We start from the raw sequence: 26,092 nt of genomic DNA on the forward strand, positions 1-26,092 counted from the left end.
AGCGTTAGCTTCCCGTGCTGACTACTAGGATATTTATTTTTATATTTCGAATATATTTATTTATATATTTGTATTCGAATACAGAGTCAGATACAGATAATATTAGTTTTTGCCTAACATTACCTCAGATAAAATTATAATGAATATCGATATTATAAAAATATAACTTTTGATCATTCGGATACAGATCGGTTACGGATATTGGATAATCAGAATCGGATACAGACGAATAAAAACTCTTTCAAACCGGATAAAATTCGAATACGGTAGTAAAATATTCACAACATCCCTACTGATTACTCTTTCATCACAAGGGGCGAGGGGAGAAGTCGCCATTGCTCATCCATCTGGAGCCATCAAACAGGCGAAACATCACCCAAAACGATCAGTACATCAGTCACGCAATCAAACGCAGCGGGAAAACGTGCTACGCCAGTGGGTTTATTCGCCAAATGAACGCCAGATCATTTGCAGAATAAGCTTCTCGCACCTGATTAACAAATGTAGAAACAAGGTTAGGCTATTTTATTCATCATCATAAAACAAGATGCATTCTATTATTATGTTCATCTGCAGAAGGGTGTTTTGACCCTCCACAGAACATACTCCGGAAGCAGCAAGATATATTTACAAATAAAATATGAGCTTCTCCATAGCCCTCGGGTGAACGAGAGCGCACAAAGATACTGTACAATCCTGGTACAAGGGAGATGAATAGCTTATCATTACAGTATGTTGTTACTGTTGATCCGATGGTTTTAGGAAATTGTAGCATTCCAGCTGCAACATTTCTCCTCCATTAACAGGGTCAAACTGGCATCTGTAGAAGCTGCAAAATCATGAATGAAAAATATCAAGCTCAAATCTGTGGATGCAAAATACAGCACTGAAATGTTGAAGTTCAATTTCATGCCCGTACCTTCCATCCATACCAACAACTGCCACGGTATTCTTCTCGTGTCCAAATGCAACAATATACTGCTCACCCTCATGAAGCCTGAATTGAGCAACTGACCACTCAGAGTGGAAATATTTCGGCAACACGCCTGCCAATGATGGAAAATAAACAGGTGAATATGAGCCCAAGCAGGAAAGGAAAATTGGAAACAGCAAATATGCTTCAATATTGAGATAAAGATCTCATCCCGGGTAAGTAAGTTATGCTACAAACCAAAGACCGCAAAGCCGCGCATGTCCTGGTATCAAGCTACACCCAGAGTATCAAAATATAAACCATTTGAAGTGAATAGGTGTATTCTTTTCTCAAGAAAGGAAAATAAAAGAAAAAAGAAACAATCTGGGAAACTATTTCACAGTAACCAAAAGGGAAACTATTTCAAGACGTGTGTTCTGAGTCAAGATATTTGAATGGCCGGCTAGCAAACTTACCCTTGATGAATGAAAGAGGAGGACTTATATGGGGAATTTCAGGATCTGGAGCAGGCATAGGCTTATCATTTGTGGTTGATCCCACATTGATCTTTAGATTGAAAACATGAATTGTTCCTTTATCACTGGATACAGACAAATACTGCAAATTATTTGAGAAAGCCAAGCTATATATTTCTGCTCTGTCGGCACCTCTCCTTACCTAATACAGAAGAAAGCAGACACAGTTAATAACCATTTCCTCAGTAAAAATATGTACAGAACACGACATAAGTTTGCCGATGCTTAAAACAAAAGAAAATATACAAGAATTAATATACAAAAGAGTAACATAGGTCAGTCATAGTTGCACAACAAGATTCATAAGTAGTAAACTTGATCAAGAAATGTAAAATTAGAAGCAATTCACGGTGTTTTTTTTTAAAAAAAACAATATCAAATCTAAACAGTCATACAAAAAACTTTGTTGGCATGCATTCAATTTTTTCTCTCCAAAAGTAAACCCATTCTGAAGAGCACCAGATGTCACAATCACTTTCTCTTCACCACAAACACAGTAATACCTAACTCTACCTTAGACACGACCTGCATTTTCCCTACGCGCTAAAAAATAGCCAGCATCATCAACACCACATCCAAGTATCCACCCTGCCACTAAGGTAGTACCAAAAATCCTAGCCATCTAGTCTTGCATCGCTGGGGCTGTTTACAACATCATCTAGTCATAATTAAGTACTTAACTAGATGCATGTCACTATATCCACCACCAGTTTCAGCGGTGCCATTGCTCTTATTGCCATGATTTGGGCAGGTGGGATGCCCTTGGTGAAGGTTCTTCAAAATCAAGTGCTGAATGTGCAGTTTTGGAATTTAAACTTTTGGCAATTTTGGATTGATAAATTGATCTTGGAGAAAACAAAAATGTAGAGCTTCATGTCAGCGTTTGATTGCGTAGTTGAAAGTTCAGATACGTTAAGAATGGAAATTCAATTTTTGTCTCATAGCATCAGTGGTGACTGGTGAGGTATATTTACTTCAAGGAATAAAGGCTAGTCGACGTTTTAGAGGAAAAAAAATAAAAAAACATTTGAACCCACTCCCAAAGCTCTGAAGTGCTATATGGGCAGCTGCAATCCTTAAATTTTCTAGCATCAAGAAGATTTTGCAGCACACAATGTGTGACATCATAGAGCAACCTTTTAGCTGAAGTCCTGTTCCACACCTATAGCTTTCTAAGGTATAAGTTCAACTAAATAAACACAATGCTGAAGGCCAATTGTACTAGAAAAATCCAGTTATCATTTACCAATACAAATATGTGCAGTTCAGAAATGTTCAAAGGGACTCATGGAGTTCCCTCAAAGAAGCTACCAGTATGCAATTTTTATCACCCTCTCAAATTATGTTCGGTTGATTAATTAAATCAGGCATGCACGGCCAATCTGTAATCATTTCATGTTTGGTCATGATCAGAAAAGGCTACGTTCTGTTTCTACTAACAACCCGTAAATAATGTCAAGCTAGCTGCAAAGCCTGCAGTTACTACAAGACCATCACAGTAAAAACGATCCACATGAGGCAACATTATACCATGCTAGCAAAAAAAGGTAGCACATTTAAACATATCATAAACTATTCCAAGTTCGCATCCAGCAGCTGCTCAAAGACATGTTTTTCCCTATCCACTTGACCAAAACCAGTTTTTGTCAATTTCGAAGTTCCCCAACAGGACTTGCATGTTACAGTTACATAAATGTTAATTTTTAAGAAAACTTACTTCCTGCAGAAGATTGCCCTCGGCAGCATTATAGATTCTGACTAGTGTTCCTTTGGTGCTTGCAGTGGCGATCAGCCTCCCATCCTGCGACAACGCAAAACACGCAACACGGGAAGTGTGTGCATTGATAAATTTGGTCTTCCTTGCCCCATAGTGTTCCACCCTGACCTGCCCCTTCTGCGCGCCAGGGCAAACCAGCACGATGGACCCAGGCTGTTGCGACACCGCGCAGAGGCCCTTGGGGTTGGGCGCCGTCTCAATCTGGTGCACAAGCTTAAGGTCCGCGAAGTTGTACACGAAAATCTTGTTCTCCAGAACTACTATGATTCGGTCGCGGCGCAGGCGGACACCGCGGACTGGGGAGCGGAAGGAGAGCTCCCCGATGCACCGGCTCTGGTGGTCGTCCCAGATCATGACCTTGTTGGGCGGGTAGTGGGGGTTGTCGCCGCCGCCGACGAGCGCGAGTATGTTGCAGCGGAAGAGCATCTCGACGACGCCGATGCCCCCTCCCCCGCTTCCGTCGCCCTCGGCGGCGAGGTCGCGGCGGAAGATCTCGCGGAAGGGGTCGCAGTTGTAGATGCGGAAGCCCGACTTGGTGCCCGCCGCGAAGCAGCCGTAGTCCTGGTTGAAGGAGATGTGGAGCAGGTCCTTCGCGGCCGGGAGAGGCCTCCCGGCCGCGCCCCCGGCGGCAGCGGGTGCCGGCGCGGAGGAGGCTGCCGACGAGACGGACGACGAGTCATCGCTCTCGCTCCCCTCGTCGCCGGACGGGGTGGGCTCGATCGAGGTGGTGAGGACGGGCGGCGGCGGCGACGACGACGTCTCTGGCTCCTGCACCGGCTCCGTCGCCTCCTCCTCCTGCTGCGGCGGCGGGTCGTCGGGGACGGGGTTAGGGTTTGGTGGGGCCGGGGGGGCGGCGGCGGGCGTCGCCATGGGCGAGGGGCAGAACGGGCAGGGAGTTAGCGATGGGCGACCGGTATCGTGCCACGGGGTTGCCTGGGCGGTGCGGGGGGTTAGCGATAGAGGTCGGGGTTGCGGTGGGGCAAGTGGGGCTGGAATTAGGGTTTATTTACGGTGTTGCCATCGGAGCCGTCGAGGTGCCCTGGCCGTGTCCGTGTCGTGTCCCCCCCGGTAGGCATAGCGGGGAAGGCAGCACATAGCTTTCGTGCGCGTAGGGGCTGCTCCGCCGTAACTACCTTTCGTCACTTCACACGTATGAACACACTCCGAGGCGAAGCCAGCCTCATGAGACACTTCTTTTACTGATGTCATTAACTTTAGATACAGTTTTTAAATATTACTTTACACTGAATCTTCTAAAATCTGTTGTTGTCAACTGACAACAATAACAAGTTGTAGCTCGCCTCTGAACACACTATTGATTCGATCATGATTTCATGAATTATGAGGATAGGCAATTTGCGTCACAGGTGCCAGTGGAGTAGGGAGAGAACGATCAACTACAGGATCGCAATCAAGTCGAGTCAATCGGATGGGGAAAAAATATGAACACTTATTTCGCCAAGTTTGGCTAGGAAGCGCGTCGCCATTCTAGTAGACAATTCGGGTCGGCCACCATTATTCTCCTTTAGGTTATTGGTGTATCAACGTCGAATCATCATTTCGGCGACGAATAATATTGCAAAGTATAAAGAGCACTTCTCTTTACAGAAAATCATGAAGCTCACGCAGGTATTTATAATGTTAGAGGTGGCAGTGGCACGAACGGTTGGGGCCGTAGGCTTTGCGCATCTTTTTTTCCGTGGGAGAGGTGGTTATAAGGATGTATGTGTATGCAATAATTATGTAATTATTTATTTTTTAACTGCATTTAATGCTCCATACATATGTCCGAAGATTCGATGTGATAGATACTCCCTCCGTCCGGAAATGATCTACGTATTTTGACTAGGAAAAGTCAAACTTTATAAACTTTGACTAATAATTAGTTAAATTATATGTATAATTAGTTTATAAAATTTATGTCAATACATATGTATTCAAAGAGGTTTTGAGATGACATTGAGTTATTCGTAATTGACATTATATTCTAAGAGTGATTAATAAGTCAAACTTTACTTCGAATGACTTTCTCTAGTCAAAATATGTAGATCATTTCCGAACGGAGGGAGTATTATAAAAAAATTATTGGGAACTAAACATGACCTAAGACTAAGAGCAAGGCTTATGGATTTCACCGGCACCTGACTGCAACACAAGCGCAATAGTGGCGGGCTCGGCTTCTATTAATACCCAGTTTGATGCTTAGCCAATAGCAAGTGCTGCTCAGCCAATAGCTAGACGCGCGGTGCGTCTTCGCCGGCTTGAGCGGGCGTCTCGCGAGACGTCTATCTTCTTCTCTCTCTTCATTTCTCTCTCCTCCACGTAAATATCAACCTGCTTACGATCCATCATAATACTTGCTCTAATTAATATGGCATATCACTCTAGTTTATTTCTCCGCTAAATTATTTACACATTCATTTTATCAACTTTTTGAATCCACTATGACCCAAAATTATATAATATGCATCTCTGATCCTTAGTGGTACCCACCAGCACCAAAATTCAAACTACAGGTAGTACCGCACATACAAAGCTTGACTTTGTTAAAAAATCGAAAATTTGCTTGACTTTGTTAATTACTCCAGCTGACGCCAAAGTTATGACATCGTGCAGAAGTGCTGATGCACTCGTCAATGTCGAGCTGGGTCAGGTCAGCGCCAGAGAAAACTGGGAGTCAACTGATGCACTCGTTAATGGAGATGCAGCGCTTATTATCAAAAACAAAAGAAATGGAGATGCAGGAATCAGCAGGTGCATCTTGTAAGACTGCACAGCGGTGTACGCTTCCTCTGGGTTGTTGAAGAACGCAACCATGCAGGAATTTCCACATCTAATTCTGTCCAGTCAAGTCTCAAATGCGCGTCGCCAGCCGCCATTGAACTCTGATTCCAAGTTGGATTGTGAACACAACTCAACCAAGCGTTTGATTCAAACTACAGACATCAGTCGAGCGGACTACTTTGAAATTCAGTGCGATTCAGAACAAAAACGAAATTGCAATTCATATACTGTCTCTGCGGCATCATATTTACATTACCATGGCATCAGGTACTCCTGAGACATCAGGAGTAAGATGCATAGTTTGATTCGGTCCTGAGACAATTAGGTAGGAGTACAAACGAAACACAAAGTCAAATGCAAAACAAAGGCCTCTACTGTAGTAGGATGAAGCCAGTAGCCAGAACGCTCTAGAAATCGAAGCCGCCGTCGTCGAACCCGGCGTCGTAGCCGGCATCGTACGCCGACGCGTCCGACATCATATCGCCGATCAGGAGCCCGCCGACGGCGCCTCCGAGCAGCCCGGCCCCGAGCCCCATCCCGAAGTTGTTCTTCTTCTTCTGCGGCTTCACGGCCTGCTGCTGGTACCCGTACCCGGCCTGCGGCGGGTACCCACCGTACCCGTACCCGGCTTGCGGCGGCGGGGGAGGATACCCGTACCCGGCGGGCTGCTGCGGTGGGTAACCGTACCCGTACTGCGGCGGAGGAGCGGCGTAGGGCGCCGCGGTGCTGGGGCCGGCGGCAGGGTACGCAGTCACCGGCTCGCCGGCCTTAGCCGGCTTGCCCGAGGCTGGCGGGTAGCCGGATGGGGGCGGGTAAGCGGTTGCTGGCGCCTCGGTCTTGCCGGTGGGCGGATAGGCGGTTGGAGGAGGGTATGCGTCGGCCTTGGCGGCCGGCGGGTAGGCGGTGGGAGGCGGGTACGCGTCGGCCTTGGCCGCAGGCGGGTAGGCGGAGGGAGGCGGGTACGCGTCGGTCTTGCCTGCCGGCGGGTAGGCGGAGGGAGGCTGGGTGTAGGCGGACTGGGCGGGGGCGGGGGCGTAGCCAGCGGCCGATTGGGTGACCTCACCGAGCTTGTAGGAGAAGTTGAGGACTCCCTGTGGCTTGCCGGAGGAGATCTTGCGGACCTGGTAGGCGACGAACTTGGCGGGGACGGGGCCGTCGGGGGCGCCGGAGAGGAGCTCGGAGAGCGGGATGTGGACCTCGCCGACGTCGCGGTCGCCGAGGGCGCGCTCGGCGCGGAGGAGGACGTGGAGGGACCCGGCGCCGCTGGCCGGGACGTTGAATCGGAGCGTGGCGTTCCAGGTGGGGTTGCGGCCGCCGGTGCGGTCGGCCTGGATCCGCTGCCGCGAGCGGGGGTCGCCGGAGAGCGAGACGAAGGCGTAGACCTCCATCTTGGAGAGCAGGTTCACCTCCTTGAGATCCTTGGCCGAGATCAGCGTCAGCTCCAGCGTCCTCGTCGCCATGGCTGCAGACTTTTCGGTGGAGACGAGAGGGAAGGGAGTCAAGATGGGGATTGGTTCTTCTGAATCGATCGGCTCGTGCGCCGCCGGATCACAAAGAATTGGGGATTGTTTCGCCGGTTTAAGCCTTGTTCGTCTTATACTATATCGGAGTGGGGGATCGGAGGAGGTTGCCTGGACATTTCCTGGACGCGCATCCTTCGCTTAGTCCATGACGGGTGGGACTAAGAATCCAGTGGGATCGTTTGTCAGTGGATATGCTTGGCGGGGTGTAGGCCCTTCTAGAACGCGCCTGTGCGGGCAAGTGGGTTTACACCCACGCTGACGTCATTAGCGGGGCATGTATGACACGTGGTCCCACGGTGTGGTCTGGGTTCACACGACAGTGGGCCGGCCTGTAGGAGGAGGCTCCGAATCTTGTGCTCCTACGCGGCGGATCAGCCGCAAAGGCAACGGATGGAGGCGCCCGGCCCATGGACTGTTTCTTTGCTCGGTGCGGTGGCGGGGCCGTCTTGTCAGTGAGCACTGGCTCGTAGGGCCTGCCCACGAACAACGCGCCTCGTCGGGTGCTTCGAGTGGTGGAGATTTTCTGCGCCGTTGACCGGCACCGTGTGGTGTGGCTCGCCGCGAATTTCAGCCGTCAGTGGCGGCAGGCGACGATTCTCTTCGAGGATAGGTCCTGTTTAGTTCCTAAAAAATTTTCTACAATACTTATCATATCGAATGTTCGGATACATGCATGAAGCATTAAATGTAGTTGAAAAAATAATTAATGACACAGTCTAATTGATTAGCATGAGATGAATCTTTTAAGCCCAATTAGTCCATAATTAGATATTAATGGTCAAATAACAACGAAAATACTACAGTGTCAAAACCTAAAAAATTTCACGAACTAAACACGACCTAACAAAGAAAGAGGGGAATGGGCCGAGTGTGGGGGGCATCGCCGTAAGCCTGAACGATGATGCTCTACGCGTGAACGACGCTGCTCATCCGTTGATGTGGCTTTCTTCCTCTGAATAGATGCATATTCTCCTTTCTCGTGACTTCATCATTGCTGTATTGCTTTTTCCAGCGTCATGAAAAAATTATAAAAATGATGGTACTAGGTGAAATTTTTCTTACAAACAATTCGGACGATAGTAAGATGGCTATATCTAGTTGAGTATTTTACCATTTGAATTGTATAGAATATCATGTCCTGTCCTATCCTGATATTTAGATCAGCTAAAATATGTGACTATGTATTTCCTTCAAGCATCTTTTTTTCCAGTGATATCCATGGAAGGGCATTTAAGTGAAGAGTTGGTAAATAGACTTGAAAACTCACTTGGAATTGTGACTTAATGCAGTAGGAAATAACTTTTACATGTCTAAATATTGGCTTTGCTATTTTTCTTTGGACAATAAATTTTGGTCGTATTAGTGGTATAATCGTTCCTTCGCTCTTGAATTTCATGTAATTAGTCTAGCTATGAACGGTAGCTGCTATCTCTTTGTTGGACGAGCCAATTCGGTTTTCCGCGTTGGCTAGCCTCTGCCGCTAGCACAGAAATCAAACATGCGTAGGTTTCCAACAAACATTTAATCAAACTTTAAAGGTTCTTTTCTCATAAAAAAGTTTTTGGGTCTTTTGTTAATGTTGTGTTTTAAAAGTATATAGTATGGAAATATGGATCGTTTGATCAGCAAACGGGGGGTGTCGTGCATGTGAGATCATCATCGTCTTGCCCACATTCACTCGCCCTACCTCTCCAGATGAGCTAGATTTGCATTTCATTTGGGTTGGGGGGTTGCATGCTCCTATGCAGAACAATGGCTCACCCTAAGAAAACAAAAATATTGGACCTACATGGACCGAGCCTGGCTTCACGCCTCATATTGCATGACTTCTATACCACTACCTACACTTCTCCTTTTTTTTTTCGTGTTCATTTGATATTCTACAAGCATATGCTATGCTATCTCTTCTTTCCAATTTATACAAATCACTTGGCTGACACTATACTAACTTACCATAGTTGCAATCTTGCTAGGAAGTACACGCCATATCTACCGAAAGCATCTGCACATATGTTCTTATATCGAATAAATAATAATAACATACGAAAAATCTAAAGTTTTGGATGACACTAAAGGGAGCTCGGCGAGCACTTTAGTAGATTGTAATACTTCTTTCGATGTAATAACAAGGTGGGATATATATTTTGGAATAATATGAACTTCATCCTTTTTCTTCTCAAAGGAATTAAGAAACCGAAGCCAAATTCAACAAAGCAACAAGCTATTTCCAGCAACGTTTGATGTCTTCTTTTTTCTATTGTTTTCTATCATTTAAGTTTTTTTTCGCACACCAACGCTTTCTTCCTTTTTATTCTCCTTTTATCGCGTGTTTTCTGCCACAATTTTTTTTCATTTTGTTTCTTGTTGTCACACATCTTTGTTGCACATCACCAACAATTTTTTGTGTGTCAATCTTTTCTAGCTTTTCAGTGCTTGTAATCGTGCAACTTCTCCCACGACATTACTTTCTTCCTTTGTTATCGTGCAAATCTTTCTCTCGTAGCAACATCCAGGATAAGAATACCAACCATATTTGAAAACTACACTTTCCTTTTCAAAAAAAAGCTACACTTTGACATGCTCAATGAAATGTATGATTCCAACTTGGTTTGGGTAATTTTAATTTACAAAGTAGAATGCTGTAGATTCCTTGACCTAGAATATCCCAGTCCCTGTCAGACGCGGGGAAACAAGCTCCGCGCAAGCAATTTGATTGACGCGTCAGTTTGGTTTCATGCCCGCGGTCGCCCAACCAGGAGAAATTCAAATCTCTATTCGGGCGATCGGGTCAAAACGCTGAGAACGTTCCTCTTGGACAAACAAAGGAGCAGCCCCGTCTCCAAGTCTCGTCGAAGCAGTCCGCCTCCCCGCTGGTGGACCTGGACCAGACGCAGAGGGCGGTCGAGCCGGGCCACGCGCCCCACCAGTCCACCACCACCCCGCCGTCCCAAGAGCCAAACCGCCTCTTTCCAAAAGCCAAACCACCCCGGCCTCGCCTCGCCTCGCCTCGCCGCGACCCGTCCCGTCTCGTCCCTTCTCGCCGCGCCGCCGCCGCCGATGGGCTCCGAGGAGGAGCCGTCGCAGATGCGGCGGGCGCTGGTGGACTCGCTCGCGGGGGCCATCTCCGGCGGCATCTCCCGCACCGTCACCTCCCCCCTCGACGTCATCAAAATCCGCTTCCAGGTCCCCCGCTCCCCTAATATCGCTATTCCCTTCTCGCGGTTACATTTGCTGGCCCGACTGCTGAGGTACTCCTTGCTGGGGCCCCGACCCCTGTTCTATCCGGAGCTACATATCGTAAGATCGGTCGGTTGGGATCACGTGGGAGAATTTTTGGGGATGTTGGTGTGTCTAGGGGGAGGATGTAGGTTTGGTGTATGTATACTGCAAGTCTGCAAGCCGTCTAGCTCCGCGGATTCGAGACTGCATTGCTTATCTGCAGGAAAATGGGGTTTGTGGGTGCCTGCGGCTGTGTTTGTTCGTCTCTATTTGTGGTTTGAGCGTTGGGGAGCTACTTGGTTCGATCAATTTGGAAACGGACTATACGAACACTTGAGGTTATGGGCTACACGCAGATTAGCTGCATGGTTCGAGGGCTATTTCGTTGCTGAGCTAACTGCTAAGCATGATGGCTATTTATTTAGGATGATGTAGCCTATTTTAGCATATTTCCTTACTATGTTACATTTGCTTACTCAGTAATGTTGACGAGTTGCTGGCGCCTTAACTTCTGGTGAGTTCTACTGAGGTTGGACGGTTGGAAATGCTGCTTGTTTTTTGAAACTGAGGGCGGGAAATTCTGTTTAATCTAGTGGATTTGCAGACTTACCGGAAGCCTGTTATTTTAAGCTTTCCAAATGCTAATATGCCTTTCGGATAAATGGGAATATGGGATCAGGCTTGAGCGCAAGATTAATAAAAATCCGTAGTGTTATGTTTGATTATGGTTTTGAGGGCCCCGTTTGTCAGAAAATTTAATGTTGATCTTTCCTGCTCACTCTGCAAATTGAAGCTTTCCAAATTTTTTTTGCAAAATATCAAGAAATAGTGAAATTTATCTGAGTAAGAGACCGCAAGAGACTATTTATGTCGCAACATAATTTTATACCAGTATGTTATACTTGATTTGTTTGCTTCCCCACTAAATTTTCATGATAATATGTAAATATCATTGGATGAAACGAAACCTTACCCTTTTTGTACATTGTGATTTTTCACACATTATATTGGCCAAGCTATGGTTATTTTAGATGCTCAGGGGCTTCTTCGATATTTGCAGGTTCAGTTAGAACCCACAACCTCGTGGGGTGTTCTTCAGAGGGATGTATATGGACCTTCCAAGTACACTGGGCTTCTGCAGGCAACTAAAGATATTCTAAGAGAGGAAGGTTTGCCGGTATCTGCCTGGACTTGAACACTCCTTGGCTCATGCCATATTGAGAACCACAGTCTTTGTATAGATACTCTTGCTTTTGCACTTGCATGCCTATATACCATGTGCTAAACTAAATAGACTTGTATCTGTTGGTCTTGTACTATGTCTAAACTAAATATACCATGTTTAGGGTTTTCCACAACTTTGACATCTCCATCTGCTTGTTAGATACTGTTGGGTAGCTTTTTGTCGAGACATGGACATATTGATACCTCACAATTCACTGAAGCTTGTTTGGCTCTCAACAAACAAATTTGTCTAACTTGCCTAAGTTTTGTGGCGGAAAAAAACCGGGGCCATGAAAGTTTTGGTACTTCGCAGGCCTAAGATGTCGCTGGCAACCAAGCACAGCCTAATCTTGTCGAACCTGCCTAAGGGAAGTGTGATAATCTCTGGCAAATTTTGGCGTAGAGTACTCACTAGTCCTTAACCTGGGATATTTGTGTTTTACTCCTGAAATCAGTGATACTAAAACCATGATGTCATAAAGATGTCATGAAATGTTAGTATTTCACATGCAAAATATTTTTTGGTTTAGACAAAGAAACCAGGCATAGCGTGGGTCACTCTGTGTCGAGTCTTCCTTTTCTTTCATACGTCCTATTTCTTGTCTTTCTTGTTTTCTGTTCGACTTATTAGTATATGAATCTTCATATTAATCATATATGTTCTTACCATGCAAGATTGGCAAATTTCAGGGATTTTGGAGAGGAAATGTACCTGCTCTGTTTATGTATATGCCATATACAGCTATTCAATTCACTGTTCTCCACAAGCTAAAAACATTCGCTTCTGGTTCATCTAGAACAGGTATCTTTTCTGCATAAGGCATGCATGCAACTTTATTTGTCATTCTATATTGAAATATTAGCTTCGATGTTCATTCCCCAAACCTTAATGATAATGCTTACAGTCAGTCTTTTTTTTTCCCCCTTTGGAGATTGCATTCTGTTGCGTGGCATGCTAAAATCTTGCCTATTACCTGCACATCATATTAGTAGGGCCGGAAAGTGTGGTACTGTAGAGGAAAAGAGTACACCTAGGCTTAACCATTGTGCTCCTTCGACATTTAGTTGTTTCCATGAATCTTTGTTCTGTCCTTTTTTTTTCATTCTATGTGTTCTCAGGAATCCAGTTTTCATCTATTGTTTTCTTCTTTTGATGGATTGGCAGTTACGATTTTCATTGAGGAAAGACTAAAGGTTTTCAGTTCTCAGTGGCATACAAGCATTGCCCATATTCTGCTTTTTGGAATCTTTGATGAAGTCTTCTGATTAAATTACAAAAATAATGGGACTATTTTGTAGCTCACAACTTCGTTTGGAGTTTTTTTTAGTGAACTTCGTTTGGAGTTTTGGTACATGTACCAAACTTTTGACCTCCACAGGATTTGTGTTTTGTTTGTTTGTGTTGTTTATAGGAGTTTACAATGCCATGAGCATAACCTGTTTTAACTTAAGTAAGTGGTGGTGGTTCAAATTGGTGTTGTGCACAATTTGTTGTTAGCTGAATAATCTGAAACTTTCCCTGAACTTATATCTCTATAACTGATGCCTTTTCAAATGTGGTACCTTCAATGTTGGTTAGCTGGTTTAACTCATCTCACTGACATAACAGAAAATTATGTTCAAAATCGAAGCTCTATTGTGATTATCTGCATCTCTACAATCTTATTTAATCTGCTGAGTTTTCTCTCTCTCTCAGAGGATCATTTACACTTGAGCCCTTACTTATCCTATGTAAGTGGAGCTCTAGCGGGATGTGCAGCAACTATAGGGTCATATCCATTTGACCTTCTGAGAACTATTCTTGCATCTCAGGGTGAACCAAAGGTAAGACTGATATATATCTGGTCCGTGAAACTGCTTTATTTTTGTTTGAACACTTCTGGCTTGTCTGGCTGTGTAATTGATAGGAGGGATGGGAAATACAGTGTTAAAGGTATTAAAGTTCTTTGTTTGGTCAGTGTGTGTTCGGGATTTCTGCTTTATTTTTGTTTGAACACTTCTGGCTTGTCTGGTTGTGTAATTGATAGGAGGGATGGGAAATTCAGTGTTAAAGGTATTAAAGTTCTTTGTTTGGTCTGTGTGTTTGGGATTTCAGCAGGAAGGGAATTCAGAGTTTTTAGGTCCTGCAACCACTTTTTCAAACCCATGTAGAGGAGTCATAATTGGAAGGGCATTTCTGTCTGAAGATGAATGGATGCATCTTGACCCTTCATCATTGTTTTTAAAATAATGTCCCATAAATTTCCCATCCCCTATTCCCCTTTGCCAAATGAGGTGTTGGGCTTTGAATTCTACTTCCTATGCCCTGCCTCACCAATTCATCATAAACTCCCTGTTTAGTTATGACTTATGGCGCTATTAACTTGAGTTTGGAACTGCTCTTATTCTTACATCGCAAATGCTTTAGTTTCATGGCTGAAGTAGTTTCTTGGAGAAAATTTGTCCCATCACTGCAAATATACGAAAATATGCTGTGTTCATTTGCTTTTTATTAGTGAATTACTGAATTCAATGCATTTTGTTGAGTTTTTCTTCTACTTTGGCACTCTTTTCAGAACTTATGTATGCCACACAGGGTTTGCTGATTCACAGAGACTTGTACCTTTCTTTGTAGGTTTACCCCAATATGAGGTCTGCATTTGTTGATATAATCAAAACTCGTGGTGTTCAAGGGCTTTATTCTGGTCTATCTCCAACTCTTGTTGAAATCATACCATATGCCGGCTTGCAATTTGGTTCATATGACACTTTCAAACGTTCAATGATGGTAATGACACAAAACTCGCCGTTTTGTGCATACTACTTATACTAATGGACAGTTGCTTCTATGCTGAATACATGTTTGTCAAGAAAACCAAATACTTCTCTGTTTCTGTGGGTGAAACTGAATCTTCCTAACTGTATTTTCTGCCATGTAGACATGGAACAGATATAGATATTCACGTCTTAACTTGGGTAGCGAGGATGATTCAGTATCAAGTTTCCAGTTGTTTCTTTGTGGTTTTGCTGCTGGGACATTTTCAAAGGCTGCATGCCACCCACTTGATGTTGTAAAGAAAAGATTCCAGGTGATGGTCTTGTCTTGAAAGTCACTGATTTTCTCTACTTGCTTCATGGTATTTAGATATACGCAAATAACTTAATACTGCATGGTTTTGAGATGCAGTCACTGTGGTTCATCATACTATGGTTGTCTGTCAGTTCTCACTGCTTGGAGTACAGAGTACTTTATGTATGCATTAGTAGAGTCCTTTTCTATAAGCTACTGTTCTATACAAGTGCTAAAAAAGGACCCTATGAACTTATACATAAATTACTGTGCTAATGTATACATAAAGGACTCTATACTCCTAACACTCACCAAAGCTCGGGCGGACCAGTTACGATTCCCGAACTATAAAGGCAGTTGCGGGATATGACCTTCTCTAAGACTAAAGCACGTGCCATTCCTTTACTAGATTGATTAGTTCTTTGTGGCGCAGAAAGAAATTCTTGCTCAAAACAACACAAAACTTTTGATGCACCCTCAAGCTCATGTTACATATACTCACTATTGGTATTTGGATCATTTCTCCTGGTTGACACCCAACATTGCCACTTGCCAGTATGTGGTACTATACCACTGCATTGAAGAATGAGTCCACCTTATCGCCTCTTATGCAAACCACCAATTAGGTGTGGTGATGAATTACTTGAGAATGAGTCATGGATCATAACAGATTTCATGTCTTCTGTTATACTCTAGATGCATTTATCTTGAGATTGCTGGCCATGGGATGATCAGGTTTCCTCTGTCATGGTGCAGATTGAAGGACTAAGAAGACATCCAAGGTATGGAGCTCGAATCGAAAGCAGCACATATAAGGGCATGTACCACGCCTTAAAAGAGATCGTCGCAAAGGAGGGGTTCGGAGGCCTTTATAAGGGGCTTTTCCCCTCTTTGGTGAAATCGGCCCCTGCTGGTGCTGTGACGTTTGTGGCATATGAATACATCTCAGACTGGTTAGAGTCGATACTGATGTGAAAATCTTCGATACAGTAAATTCTTTATCATCCAATTTTTCTGTTACTGTCTATGTTCTTTCTCCGATCTCCATGCTGTTGTACTATTATTTGTCTGAAAGAGGCTGCAGTTCCTTTGGATCTTGCAGTCCAAACAAGGTTAGGGAACCTTCTAAAAATCTGCTGGATGATTCTATGTATTCCTGTGTGCGCATGATAGTTCGCCTGCAAAGCAGCCACTGAACCTGAAACTGGTTTGCAGGGTTGGGAGCAAGGCTGGAGTTGAGTGAGTTCTTGTTGGATCATGGAGCGATCAAGATACCATCTTGAAAATGTTTTCCCACACTCTGGACATGGAGGCGGATGGAGACCGCAAGGTCAATCATCAAGTGCATACATTTCCTTGAGATCGGATACCTGTAAAGCCTTACATAGAAGAGCCGTTTTGCTGTTTCTTGTTCTTTTTGCCCCCATTGCCTAATGTGGTGATAGTGCATTCGTTGGTCTGTAACACCGAGGCTGAGTAAAACTGATGTAGAGATCGTGACACATGACGAAAGTCGAAAGCAGCCGGCAGTTTTGTCGAGATCGTGTTACGATTCTTTTTTTTTTTCTGCTGAAGTCATGTTACCGTGTTAGTAGGAGCAAACATTGTATGCTACTAAGATGGCTTATGATAAGCCAATCTTAACTCATCCCCGACCTTTGGCCAGTAAGCTTTGTTGCTTCGGTGATGGTACTTGGCAGTCATTTTTTTTGGCGGGTAATCGTATGGTTGTTATAGGCGATTAAACTTTTTCTTGCATTTGCAGGCATTGTTTCTTCTTCTTAACTAGTACACTGGTAAAAGTTGTGATTTAGAAGTCTTGTAAGAGCAAGTACAATAATTGGCTTACAGCCAAGCAATGCTGATATGGAGGAGAAAGAGGAGAGCTTGCCTCATGCAGATGGTGGGCTATACATTAAATGAATGTGAGAGAAACTAGAAAAGTATGCTGTTATGCGCAGCTATTAATTTTCGTTATTTCGCAGGCTCTTAATGGCTTATGCTGTTATGCGGTTTATTCGGCTGCAGTAACGTTAGATTGTGCATCCGATATTGTCCGAGGTGCAGGGTGAAGCCAGGAGCAATTATGTAAAATTTTAAATTTCACAGTATAACATTCTGCTATTTTTTTCATTTTAAATTTCTGGTTTTGTCATTCATCAATCTTTTCTCTTTAGCAGCCCGGTTACCACGTCACGAACATGGCAACTGTTACCATGCCATCCGCTGATGTCAGCTGAGTAATCAATTCATGATTCCTGAGTAGCATTTCTAGAAGTTAGACACTGACATCGTGACCCCACCGCTCAGCTCAAGTGATTAACTAATAACGAAGCCGAAGGGCTAAAAAAGGGAAGGAAAAAAAAGAAAGAACTCCCACCTCAACTCTTTCCATCTCATCTCCCTCGCGTCCCCATCTGCTGCCTCCTCGGCCGTCGCGGCCCACCTCCAAACCCTAACCCCACCGCCGTGCCGGCCTCCTTCGGCCACGACGTCGAAGAGGGCAGCGGCGGAGGCGGAAACCTGATGCCCAGCCTCCCGGTAGGGCTATGGAGCTCGTCCCCTTCAAGCCCGCGGCCGGAGCCCTCGTCGAGGCGGGCTCCGGGGCCGGCGCGGGCTCGATCCCGGCGATGGTTGCCGCGCAGCAGCAGATGCTGCACGAGCAGGCGGACCAGCTCCAGCGCCTCGTCGTCGCCCAGTGCCGCCTTACCGGCGTCAACCCCCTCGCCCAGGAGATGGTGAGTCGCTCTTGTTTCTAGCCGCTGCTTCTCTTACGTTTCCCCCGTTTCATGCTTTGAGTTGGGTAACTTTTTGGTGAAGTAGCATGCGAATTGCTTCTGGGGGATTATATGCTATTGGGTGCGGGTTTTGCATAGATTCTTAATGGTGATATACGATCCGAATTTGCAGCTCTAGTTTTAACTCGTGCATTGTAGTTCCTATACGGTAGTGCCCCATGGCAGAAAGTTATTTGTATTCCTGAAATTAGGTCAGTATATAATAGCTTTGTAGATAGCATTCTAAAACTCTAGATATATTTCATCTAATATTTAGATCCTATTACATCTGTAATGTTACATTTTGATGATTCTGAAAGCATGCTATATTTTACAAATTAATAGCAAAGTTCTGCTGTTGACTGTGACAATACGAAACTACAATTTATTTAGGAAAAGAAGGTGTGCTGATTCTTCCTTAGCTGCAGATATTCAGGATAGGTCCTTTGTTTCTTTGAAACACCGTTAAACTTGCTGTTTTTCTGTCTGTATATGCGCTGTGATGTATTGTGCAGTATTATGAATTGTGAATGCCAAAAGTGTTATAAATCATGAATATCGAAAGAGGAAACTTTTGAGTGTATGCAGAAGATATATTTTGAACATTGTTGGATGCACACACTTGTTTTTTTCCATGTTTTGCTTGCTCACCATCTTTTTGTGCAATTAGCTTTCTATAGGCTATGGACACACTGTATGTCCACGAGTCCTTGCTGCTGTATTTTCATCTAAATTATTTTGGTTCAGCCATGGACTTATGTTTCATTTGATTGGTTCTTGCAGGCCGCTGGTGCATTGTCCATCAAGATAGGTCAGTTTATCCATGTCAATTGAGTTCACCCTGGCACAGTACATTTTGTGGGTGTCTTTACGATATTGATAAAAGGGATAAAAATGACATGAACCTTGGTGCAGCGGAGCTAACATACAACAACTTTTTATTACTCCAAACCTAATTGCTGAAGAGCTGTCATGCACTGTGGACATAGATGAAGCGCTTGTGCTTGCAATCACGTAGAGTCTAAAACTGACACAAGATCTGTTTTTCATGATCATATTTCTTGCAATTTCTTGTGCAGGTAAAAGGCCAAGGGATTTGTTGAATCCAAAAGCAGTTAAGTGCATGCAGTCACTTTTTGCTTTGAAGGATACTATTGGCAAAAAAGAAACCCGGGAAATTAGTTTACTCTGTGGAGTTACTGTTACTCAGGTCTGCTCCTCATCTCACATGGGATATTGCTCTGTACTTTATGCTTTTGTGCGTGCCCTTATGAACTTGTTTAACATTTGAAAATGCCATCATTACAAGAATCCATAGAGCTGGTCTATGTCTTATATCCTCTCTATTTTTTAGTCTATCTGGTGGACTATGCTTTTCTTTCTTCTTTTCCACTATATTCAGAGTTGTCAGCTCTGATTGCTTTCAGTATTACTGTCTGTTAAATGCATCTAATTTTACACCTTGTTTCCATTTTAGTCCATTTTTCTTTTCTGTAATTTTCAGTTAATGACCTGTAAAATTTTAGGTTAGGGAGTTCTTTACAAGTCAACGATCGCGAGTGAGAAAATTTGTTCAACTGTCTCGAGAAAAGGCATTGAGAGTAGAAGCATCCAAAGAGCATGACAATGTGTGCTCCATAAGCACTGAGCAGATACCTCTTGACATAGAGGCACATGCTGAGGTTATCGAACCTTTGAGGACTTTAGAACCAGTGGTCCCTCAAAGCTCTTCACAACCAATGGGTGTCCCACAGGTCTCTTCGCAACCAATGGGGCTCCCACAAGGGCTTTTGCAGCCTATGGAGGTCTTCCAGAACTCATTGCAACAGGCAACAGCCCAGCAGAACTTTGCAGCCCCTGTGATGCCATCTGGAACAATGGGTGTGCAACCAACTGATGCTAAGATTAGTTCCGACTCTGTTCAAAAGGAAATTAAGCAAGAGGAAGTCCATCCTGGTGTTGAGTCAGAAGATAAGAAGTTCTTGGAAAGTATCTTTGCCCTAATGCGGAAGGAGGAAACATTCTCTGTACAGGTCAAATTGCTGGAATGGATTCTCCAAATAAATAATGTTACAGTTCTTAGTTGGTAAGATAGTACTTCTTTAGTATGAACAAAGTTTTTGAATGATCATAGTTATGCTTGGCTTTACCTTTTCATTACCTTTCAGGTTCGTAACGATGGGTGGTTTAACCATTATGTCAACATGGTTGAGTCTAGCAGCAATTGAAGAACAAACATCGGTTATTCTTGTTATTTTCAAGGTTCTTATATTTTTCATTAGTAAAAACATGCACTTATGTGTGTTATGTAAATTCTTTGACTCATCTTACTGGTCAGGTGCTTCTCCACCTCCCCTTACATAAGGCTTTGCCAGCCCACATGTCAGTTGTGCTTCAAACTATTAACAGGTTGCGCTTTTATAGGACTCAAGGTGTGTACATCTTACCATAAGTCTTCTTTATTTTGCGCATGCTTATTCAATGTTATTTTTTTCTTTTCTATTATTTCAAACGTGATCTTGTAGTCAAGGATAAAAAGGTGTTAATGTGCACCCTTCCACGTGATATTTTGAATTGATGATTTCCAATAATTGATCCCATTAAGCTGATGAAATATAAACTCCAATAAAACACCTTAATGTTGTGATAGTGAGCCTTTTGATTATAAAGTGGCAAAGAGACCAGAGTAAAGCTTAGATTTTCTTTTTGAAGTTTGATCATTTTGTTTCTGTTCACTTACCCCTCTAATACTGACAAGATTCCATTTCAATCAGAATGTTGTCTGATGTAACTGTCATAGCATTTGTTTCCATTACCTATCCTGCACTAACAATGCATTAACTATTAAGTTATGCGGATATAGATTTTTCCTGTTTGTTTGGCCTCATTATTAGAACTTATCTGATTCCAAGATCAGACATATCAAGCAGGGCCAGGAACCTCCTTTCCAGATTGAGCAAAGTGCTTGTAAGGAGTCAGGCACTGAAGAAACCTCAGAAGGAATTAATATGTAAACAACGGTGAGTTTTGCTTTCTCACACTGTAACACTTAAGTGCTGTTAGTCTCTGTTGGTTGTTTCTATATTTTTTTTCGAAGGATCAAATTTTGGTTTTATATTTTCTTTGCAGGATAAGTGAAATTCTCCGCGATGAGTCTTGGAAATCTGAAGTTGATATTACTGTAAGTATCTATAAGTGATAGCATATGTCAGAAGATTAACTTATTTGCAAGATTAATTTTTGTGCTCTTAACAGGAAGAGATACTTGCCTTGACTGACGGTGCAAATGAGAGCAGGTATGTTTCCTATATATTCTCTTCATGGAGCATGATTGAATTGTAGTGGAACTAAATCGTTTACTTAGTATCCATTTGACAAGTTGTTCGACTTGGTTTCTGTGTTATGGTGCAGTAAGCCTGAGCCTAGAAAAACACCAATGCTTCTCACTGCTGCTGCTGATGAGACAAATAAAAGGAGTGCTACACAAACAAGTATCCTTTACCAAATTTTAAGTTCACCTACTTAATTTTTCTTCTACTAATACCATTCGGTGTTAAACTTAGGGCTTTTAAAGAAATGTTAATTTCATCTGCAATATCCAAGCATATACTACTTATCTGAAGTAAACAACTTGCATTTTGTATTACTCTGTTCTAAGATGTTCATGTTTTTTCATGGTTACTTAGCAGTGTATTACACACTTTATAAAATAATTTTTTAGGTAAGCAGTATTTCGTAAAAGTTTCTTCTGAGGTAATTGTGTTTAGGGAGTGAAGGTTTTGTCAAATCGAATTTATGTTAGTTCTTTAATTAATGTTTAGTGAACAAAGGCTTTGCTAAATTCAATGGTTATTTATTTTTCAAGTACTTCTAGGTCAGGCTACATATATTTTATTATATTATTAATTGCATTTTTTGTAAGAATAGTTCACCTATCTGGTATGTACAGCTCAAACTGCCGTAGTCAATCTCCTTATCTAATCTCCAGAATCCAAACAAAAAAGAAAAGTTCTACTTGTAGAACCTCCAAATAAGAAAGCTGCGGTGAAGAATGTTAACTCCGTCAGGAACATCTCTACAAACAATAGCAGACCACTATCTGCAGATGATATTCAAAAGGCAAAGATGCGTGCCATGTTCATGCAGGAGAAGTATGGCAAGGTTGACACAAGCAAAGCGAGTGATAAACTACAAGCACTGGAAACACAAAAAACATCTGGATTAGTCAACTCAACTGTATTGCCTGTGCCCAGAAAGCCCCTTGGATCAACTGCACAACTTGTTGACACAAGCCCATCAACCTCTAATCAGAGTACAGTTCCTCAGCCTGATAAGCCAGAAATCTCAGGCGGTTTGAAGTTAAGCATAAGTTCCCAAAAGAATGTTATAGAGAAGTTGGATTCCAGGAGAGTTCCTTGGAGGATACCACCAGGTATATTTTTGCTTTGTGCTCCTCCATTTGCTATTTTATTGAATGTTGAACTGCTTATTGGACAATGAGAACCAGTAAAGTTGTACAGAAAATGATTGAAGAATTAAGCATGTTGTTACCTGTGCAAGCATCCGTGAAATACGGAGTACATGTATTAGGTATCGTTCTTCAGATCGGTGTGTTTCCATGAACCAGCTTCAGTCAAAATGGAAACAATACACCTCCATGGACCTTTCATGTTGAAGAATGCGGAAGTTAGTTTTTCCTAATCCTGTACATGTGGTGTGTGCTTTCTAATGCCATAATCAACTCATCTAAGGTAACAGTTAGCACCGCATGTCCTGACCCTTAAAAAGTTGGTAATGAAATGAAGTTTTTCTGTAGGGCTGGTTAAGCAGCCATCCATATTTGGTTAAGGCTTCAGAATGGAAAAATTGTCATTTGTCCATCAAACTTTTGGAAGAACAGTGGATGGCAGTACACCTTTCCGGAATGGCTTGAGATATTAACCACCATGTTTATGTACTGTGTATCCTCAAACAAGGATCTATCATGTTTCTGTTGGAAGGTTTGCAAGCCCACAATGCTTGTGCACTGACTAATGCGGAACGGTGGGTTTTTTTCTGCGCTTGCAGATCTGCGAAAACACAATGACTGCAGATATTAATGCATCCCCCCCATAAACACCCAAAATTTTAACAGGTTTGATAAAATTTAATGCATCAAAGAGTAAAAAGGTAAAACCTGAAATTCAGTAAATTTGTATTCATCAGAGAACACCTGACATTCCTCTGCATACAATTGCGCTTCGCACCAGTGTAAATTTGTTTGCTCAAAAAGCATTGACGAGGTGGATTCCACTTGATTACTTCATGGAGAATGAGGTTCCTGATAGTTGTGTTCAAGACCATTTTCCGGGACTTAGCAGATGGAAAGGCCTGCGTTCCTTCCTTATATTAGATGCTCAGTACATTGGAGATGTGTTCTGTACCCGATGTTGTAGTTGCTACATTGACTAGGAAGTCTAATGTTGATTCAATGGATTACCATATTTCCTTGTTTCTTAAAAGTATCATTACATAGTCTGATGTGCCTATAGTTTGGTCTTATTTGACTTCGAGATATAGTTGCGTAATTTGTGGTAGGCATATTATCTCTTTCTGGGTTCCTCTTCCATATGGAAAAATGACTCCCCAGATATGCGAAGCTCTGCCCTGTGATGTATGCTACTGTTGTTTTGGCTACTATCAGTGAGGGATGCAGTAATTTCGGAAATTGTAACTTACAAAGTTTATTAATTCATAAGAAAAAACTTGAAATCCTTTTTGTCCAAACCCTGCTAAAGAATGCCATGTACTAACCATTATGATCATTATTTTTTTAGAAACTAAGTTTAAACACTAGGAACTACGCAGCAAATCCAATTGTATGTTACCCATTGCCTAGTTTTTGAGGGTTTAGCTTTTGTAACTTGCAATGTTCTTTTCCGAGATTTTGCTAAAAGGTTGACTTATTGTCTTACTTGATCTTTGTTTGAAATTGATTGTTTCTTGTTGCAGCGGTATGGATAGACCCCTCTTGGAGTGTAGGTGCTGGTGACAGCAGCAAGGAGTTAGAGGTTCAAACACAGAGAAACCGGCGTGAAAAGGAAACATTTTATGCAAATCAGAAGGACATCCCATTGAATCCAAAGGACCCATGGGATCTGGAAATGGACTTTGATGACAGTTTGACCCCAGAAATTCCAATTGATCAGGCGCCAGATGCCGACACTATGGAAATGGATAGTGTGGGCGCAGCTCCAAATGCAGTGGCTCCTGTTGAGGACAAGCAAATTGGATCTACCTCATCGACATCTGTTTCAGTTGCTAACGGCACGAATAGGGAAGATCCTGAGCCCGATCTTGAGTTGCTTACGGTGCTACTCAAGAATCCACAGCTTGTCTTTGCTTTAACATCTAACAACGGGGAGAATGTGACAAGCGAGCAGACTGTTGCCCTTTTGGATACACTGAAGCGGACTGGCCTTGGACTCTCAGAGTTGGTCAGCACACTGGGGAATGGTGCTGGAGCTCCAAAAGAGCCAGAGCCAGAACCTATTCCTGCTTCGCTTCCATCACCAACTCCATCAGACCAAACAACAAGGGTTTGTCTGCTGGCTTTTCGTGTTTTCCAATTTTAACTGTCTTGTGTTATTCATATGATATTCTTTGGCAGGCTGCCTGGGGATCAGAACACCCAACACAGGCGAGGGCTCCGAATCTGCAGCAGCCACAATTGTCAAATCGGGAGAATACACCTCCCATTGCAAATACCGTGCAGCAAAGCTTCTCAAATGTTATCAGTTCGTTACCCTCACAACCTTATGCTCCAGTTTCGGTTTTACCGGCACAGATTCAAGCTAATGGCCCATCTCTACCTCAGTTGGCGGTCTCCATAAATCCGCCAATTGAACATGTTTCCCCTGTGAATAACCATCTGAATAGAGCTTCAGTACATCAGCATGGCCAGCAATATGCTTTGGCGTCTGATCCTGTTGCTATATCCTTGCATCAGCAAGCAGCGGTGAACAAATCATCCTATGGACTCCAGAGTATCCCGAACCATTCTGTAGTGCACTCATCGGTGCCTGAGCCAGATGCATCTTACACAACACTCCCTTGGCAATCTAATCCAGCTCATGTCACCAACACTGGACGAAATGCAATAGCTGAACCATGGGCTGCCCGCACAACTAATTCATATAATACTGCATCTGCAAGCACAGTGCCATATGCTAGCCAGAATGCTTACGGTGATCAAAGAACGCGCAGTGCATACAATCCTTATGTTTCTGCCGCAGTCTCGTCGCAAACTGTACTCCCAGGGCACGGACTGGACAGAAATGGTTACAGCCGGCCCATGGAGTACCAAACGATGGCGCGGGATGGCTACCAGCGACACTCAAGGTCACCTGATCCTAGTGCTGACCGTAACTATGGTGGCACGCAAGGTTATAATCAACAGCCCTTGACACACTGGAGTGGAGGGCAAGGGCAACAGAGCTACAATACTGAACCCTCGAGGAAATGGAGTTCTGCGCAACAGAGCTACACTCCTGCCGAGCCCTCCACAAGGCAGTGGAGTTCTGCGCATCAGGGCTACGCCCCTGCCGAGCCATCAAGGCAGTGGAGCTCTGAGCGTCAGGGCTACAATGTTGAGCCCTCGAGGCCTTGGAGTTCCGGCCAGCAGGGCCAGAACCCGGAGGCATCGAGGCAATGGAACCTGGGGAAGCAAGATCCTTACAACCCGAGTGATGGTCGAAGATCGTATGATCATCATTGGAGGAGATAGCAGAAGTTGTATATTAGCTAGTTCTTGGGAGATTTTCTTTGATTTGATGTGAGGCCTGTTGATTCGTTACATTGGGCTTTGTGATTGCACAAAGGCCATTGAGAAAAGCCATAGTCAATCTAGTTTTGTCTCAAAAGAAAACGTATCCATGTAGTTGTAGAGGGGAAAGAAGAAGGAATGAATGAATGAATAACTGAAAGAGACATGCGCCGACTCGAATCGAATCGAACGATTGGCCTTTTTTCTCCCCCTTCGCTCGTGTTCATTCGCGAATCGCGACCCGTTAATTTTGGGCAAATTGAACTCACTCTTGGGCATCCCTCTGGTATGGACTAGTACAAGGCTGTTAAATTTCGTTGGAACTAAAAATGAACTAGTACAAGGCTGGTAACTATTCCCGCACGCTTTTTTTTTTAGAAAGAGAGCGCGATGAGCCGCCGCCCATCGGCGACTCCGGCAGCTGCTCACGCGTCGGAATATGATGCGCAGTCAGACACGCATCCCATTCGCTCCACTGGCGGCTGC

At 43.6% G+C, this 26,092-nt stretch overlaps 4 protein-coding genes across 8 annotated transcripts; 2 read left to right on the plus strand and 2 right to left on the minus strand.

Moving 5' to 3' along the window:
- Positions 1-129: 129 nt before the first annotated feature.
- LOC120709173 (autophagy-related protein 18a-like) lies at positions 130-4,187 on the minus strand. 2 transcript variants are annotated; one of them, XM_039994716.1, is made up of 5 exons: positions 3,167-4,187; positions 1,390-1,591; positions 920-1,046; positions 730-829; positions 130-490 (listed from the first exon to the last, which is right to left on the minus strand). In XM_039994716.1, exons 1-4 carry the CDS (start codon positions 4,094-4,096, stop codon positions 739-741), a joined length of 1,350 nt encoding a protein of 449 aa, XP_039850650.1. In that variant the 5' UTR covers positions 4,097-4,187; the 3' UTR covers positions 130-490; positions 730-738. The 2 variants fall into 2 exon arrangements, with proteins under 2 accessions (XP_039850650.1, XP_039850649.1); XM_039994715.1 differs by having other exon boundaries at positions 130-829; positions 3,167-4,146.
- A 2,018-nt stretch (positions 4,188-6,205) lies between these two features.
- On the minus strand, positions 6,206-7,589 carry LOC120709174 (protein SRC2-like). Its single transcript, XM_039994717.1, has one exon. It carries the CDS (start codon positions 7,468-7,470, stop codon positions 6,418-6,420), a length of 1,053 nt encoding a protein of 350 aa, XP_039850651.1. The 5' UTR covers positions 7,471-7,589; the 3' UTR covers positions 6,206-6,417.
- A 2,880-nt stretch (positions 7,590-10,469) lies between these two features.
- Positions 10,470-16,712, plus strand: LOC120709177 (mitochondrial thiamine diphosphate carrier 2-like). Of its 4 annotated transcripts, none has more exons than XR_005689586.1 (8): positions 10,470-10,716; positions 11,813-11,929; positions 12,667-12,778; positions 13,673-13,800; positions 14,591-14,743; positions 14,895-15,044; positions 15,782-16,137; positions 16,241-16,712. XR_005689586.1 is itself a non-coding variant. In XM_039994721.1 (8 exons), the coding sequence occupies exons 1-7, from the start codon at positions 10,591-10,593 to the stop codon at positions 15,998-16,000; spliced, it is 1,005 nt and encodes a 334-aa protein (XP_039850655.1). In that variant the 5' UTR covers positions 10,470-10,590; the 3' UTR covers positions 16,001-16,014; positions 16,241-16,712. The 4 variants fall into 4 exon arrangements, 3 of the variants coding, with proteins under 3 accessions (XP_039850655.1, XP_039850654.1, XP_039850653.1); XM_039994721.1 differs by having other exon boundaries at positions 15,782-16,014; XM_039994719.1 differs by having other exon boundaries at positions 10,478-10,716; positions 15,782-15,978.
- Positions 16,713-17,381: 669 nt separating this feature from the next.
- Positions 17,382-25,786, plus strand: LOC120709176 (homeobox protein LUMINIDEPENDENS-like). The gene is made up of 13 exons (XM_039994718.1): positions 17,382-17,763; positions 18,586-18,613; positions 18,882-19,012; positions 19,329-19,888; positions 19,971-20,064; positions 20,141-20,234; positions 20,720-20,822; positions 20,932-20,983; positions 21,058-21,098; positions 21,214-21,293; positions 21,791-22,234; positions 23,794-24,380; positions 24,452-25,786. Exons 1-13 carry the CDS (start codon positions 17,575-17,577, stop codon positions 25,565-25,567), a joined length of 3,519 nt encoding a protein of 1,172 aa, XP_039850652.1. The 5' UTR covers positions 17,382-17,574; the 3' UTR covers positions 25,568-25,786.
- The last annotated feature ends 306 nt before the right edge of the window (positions 25,787-26,092 follow it).

Source organism: Panicum virgatum, chromosome 5K (genome assembly GCF_016808335.1).
Source record: "Panicum virgatum strain AP13 chromosome 5K, P.virgatum_v5, whole genome shotgun sequence".
Taxonomy (NCBI): Eukaryota; Viridiplantae; Streptophyta; class Magnoliopsida; order Poales; family Poaceae; genus Panicum; species Panicum virgatum.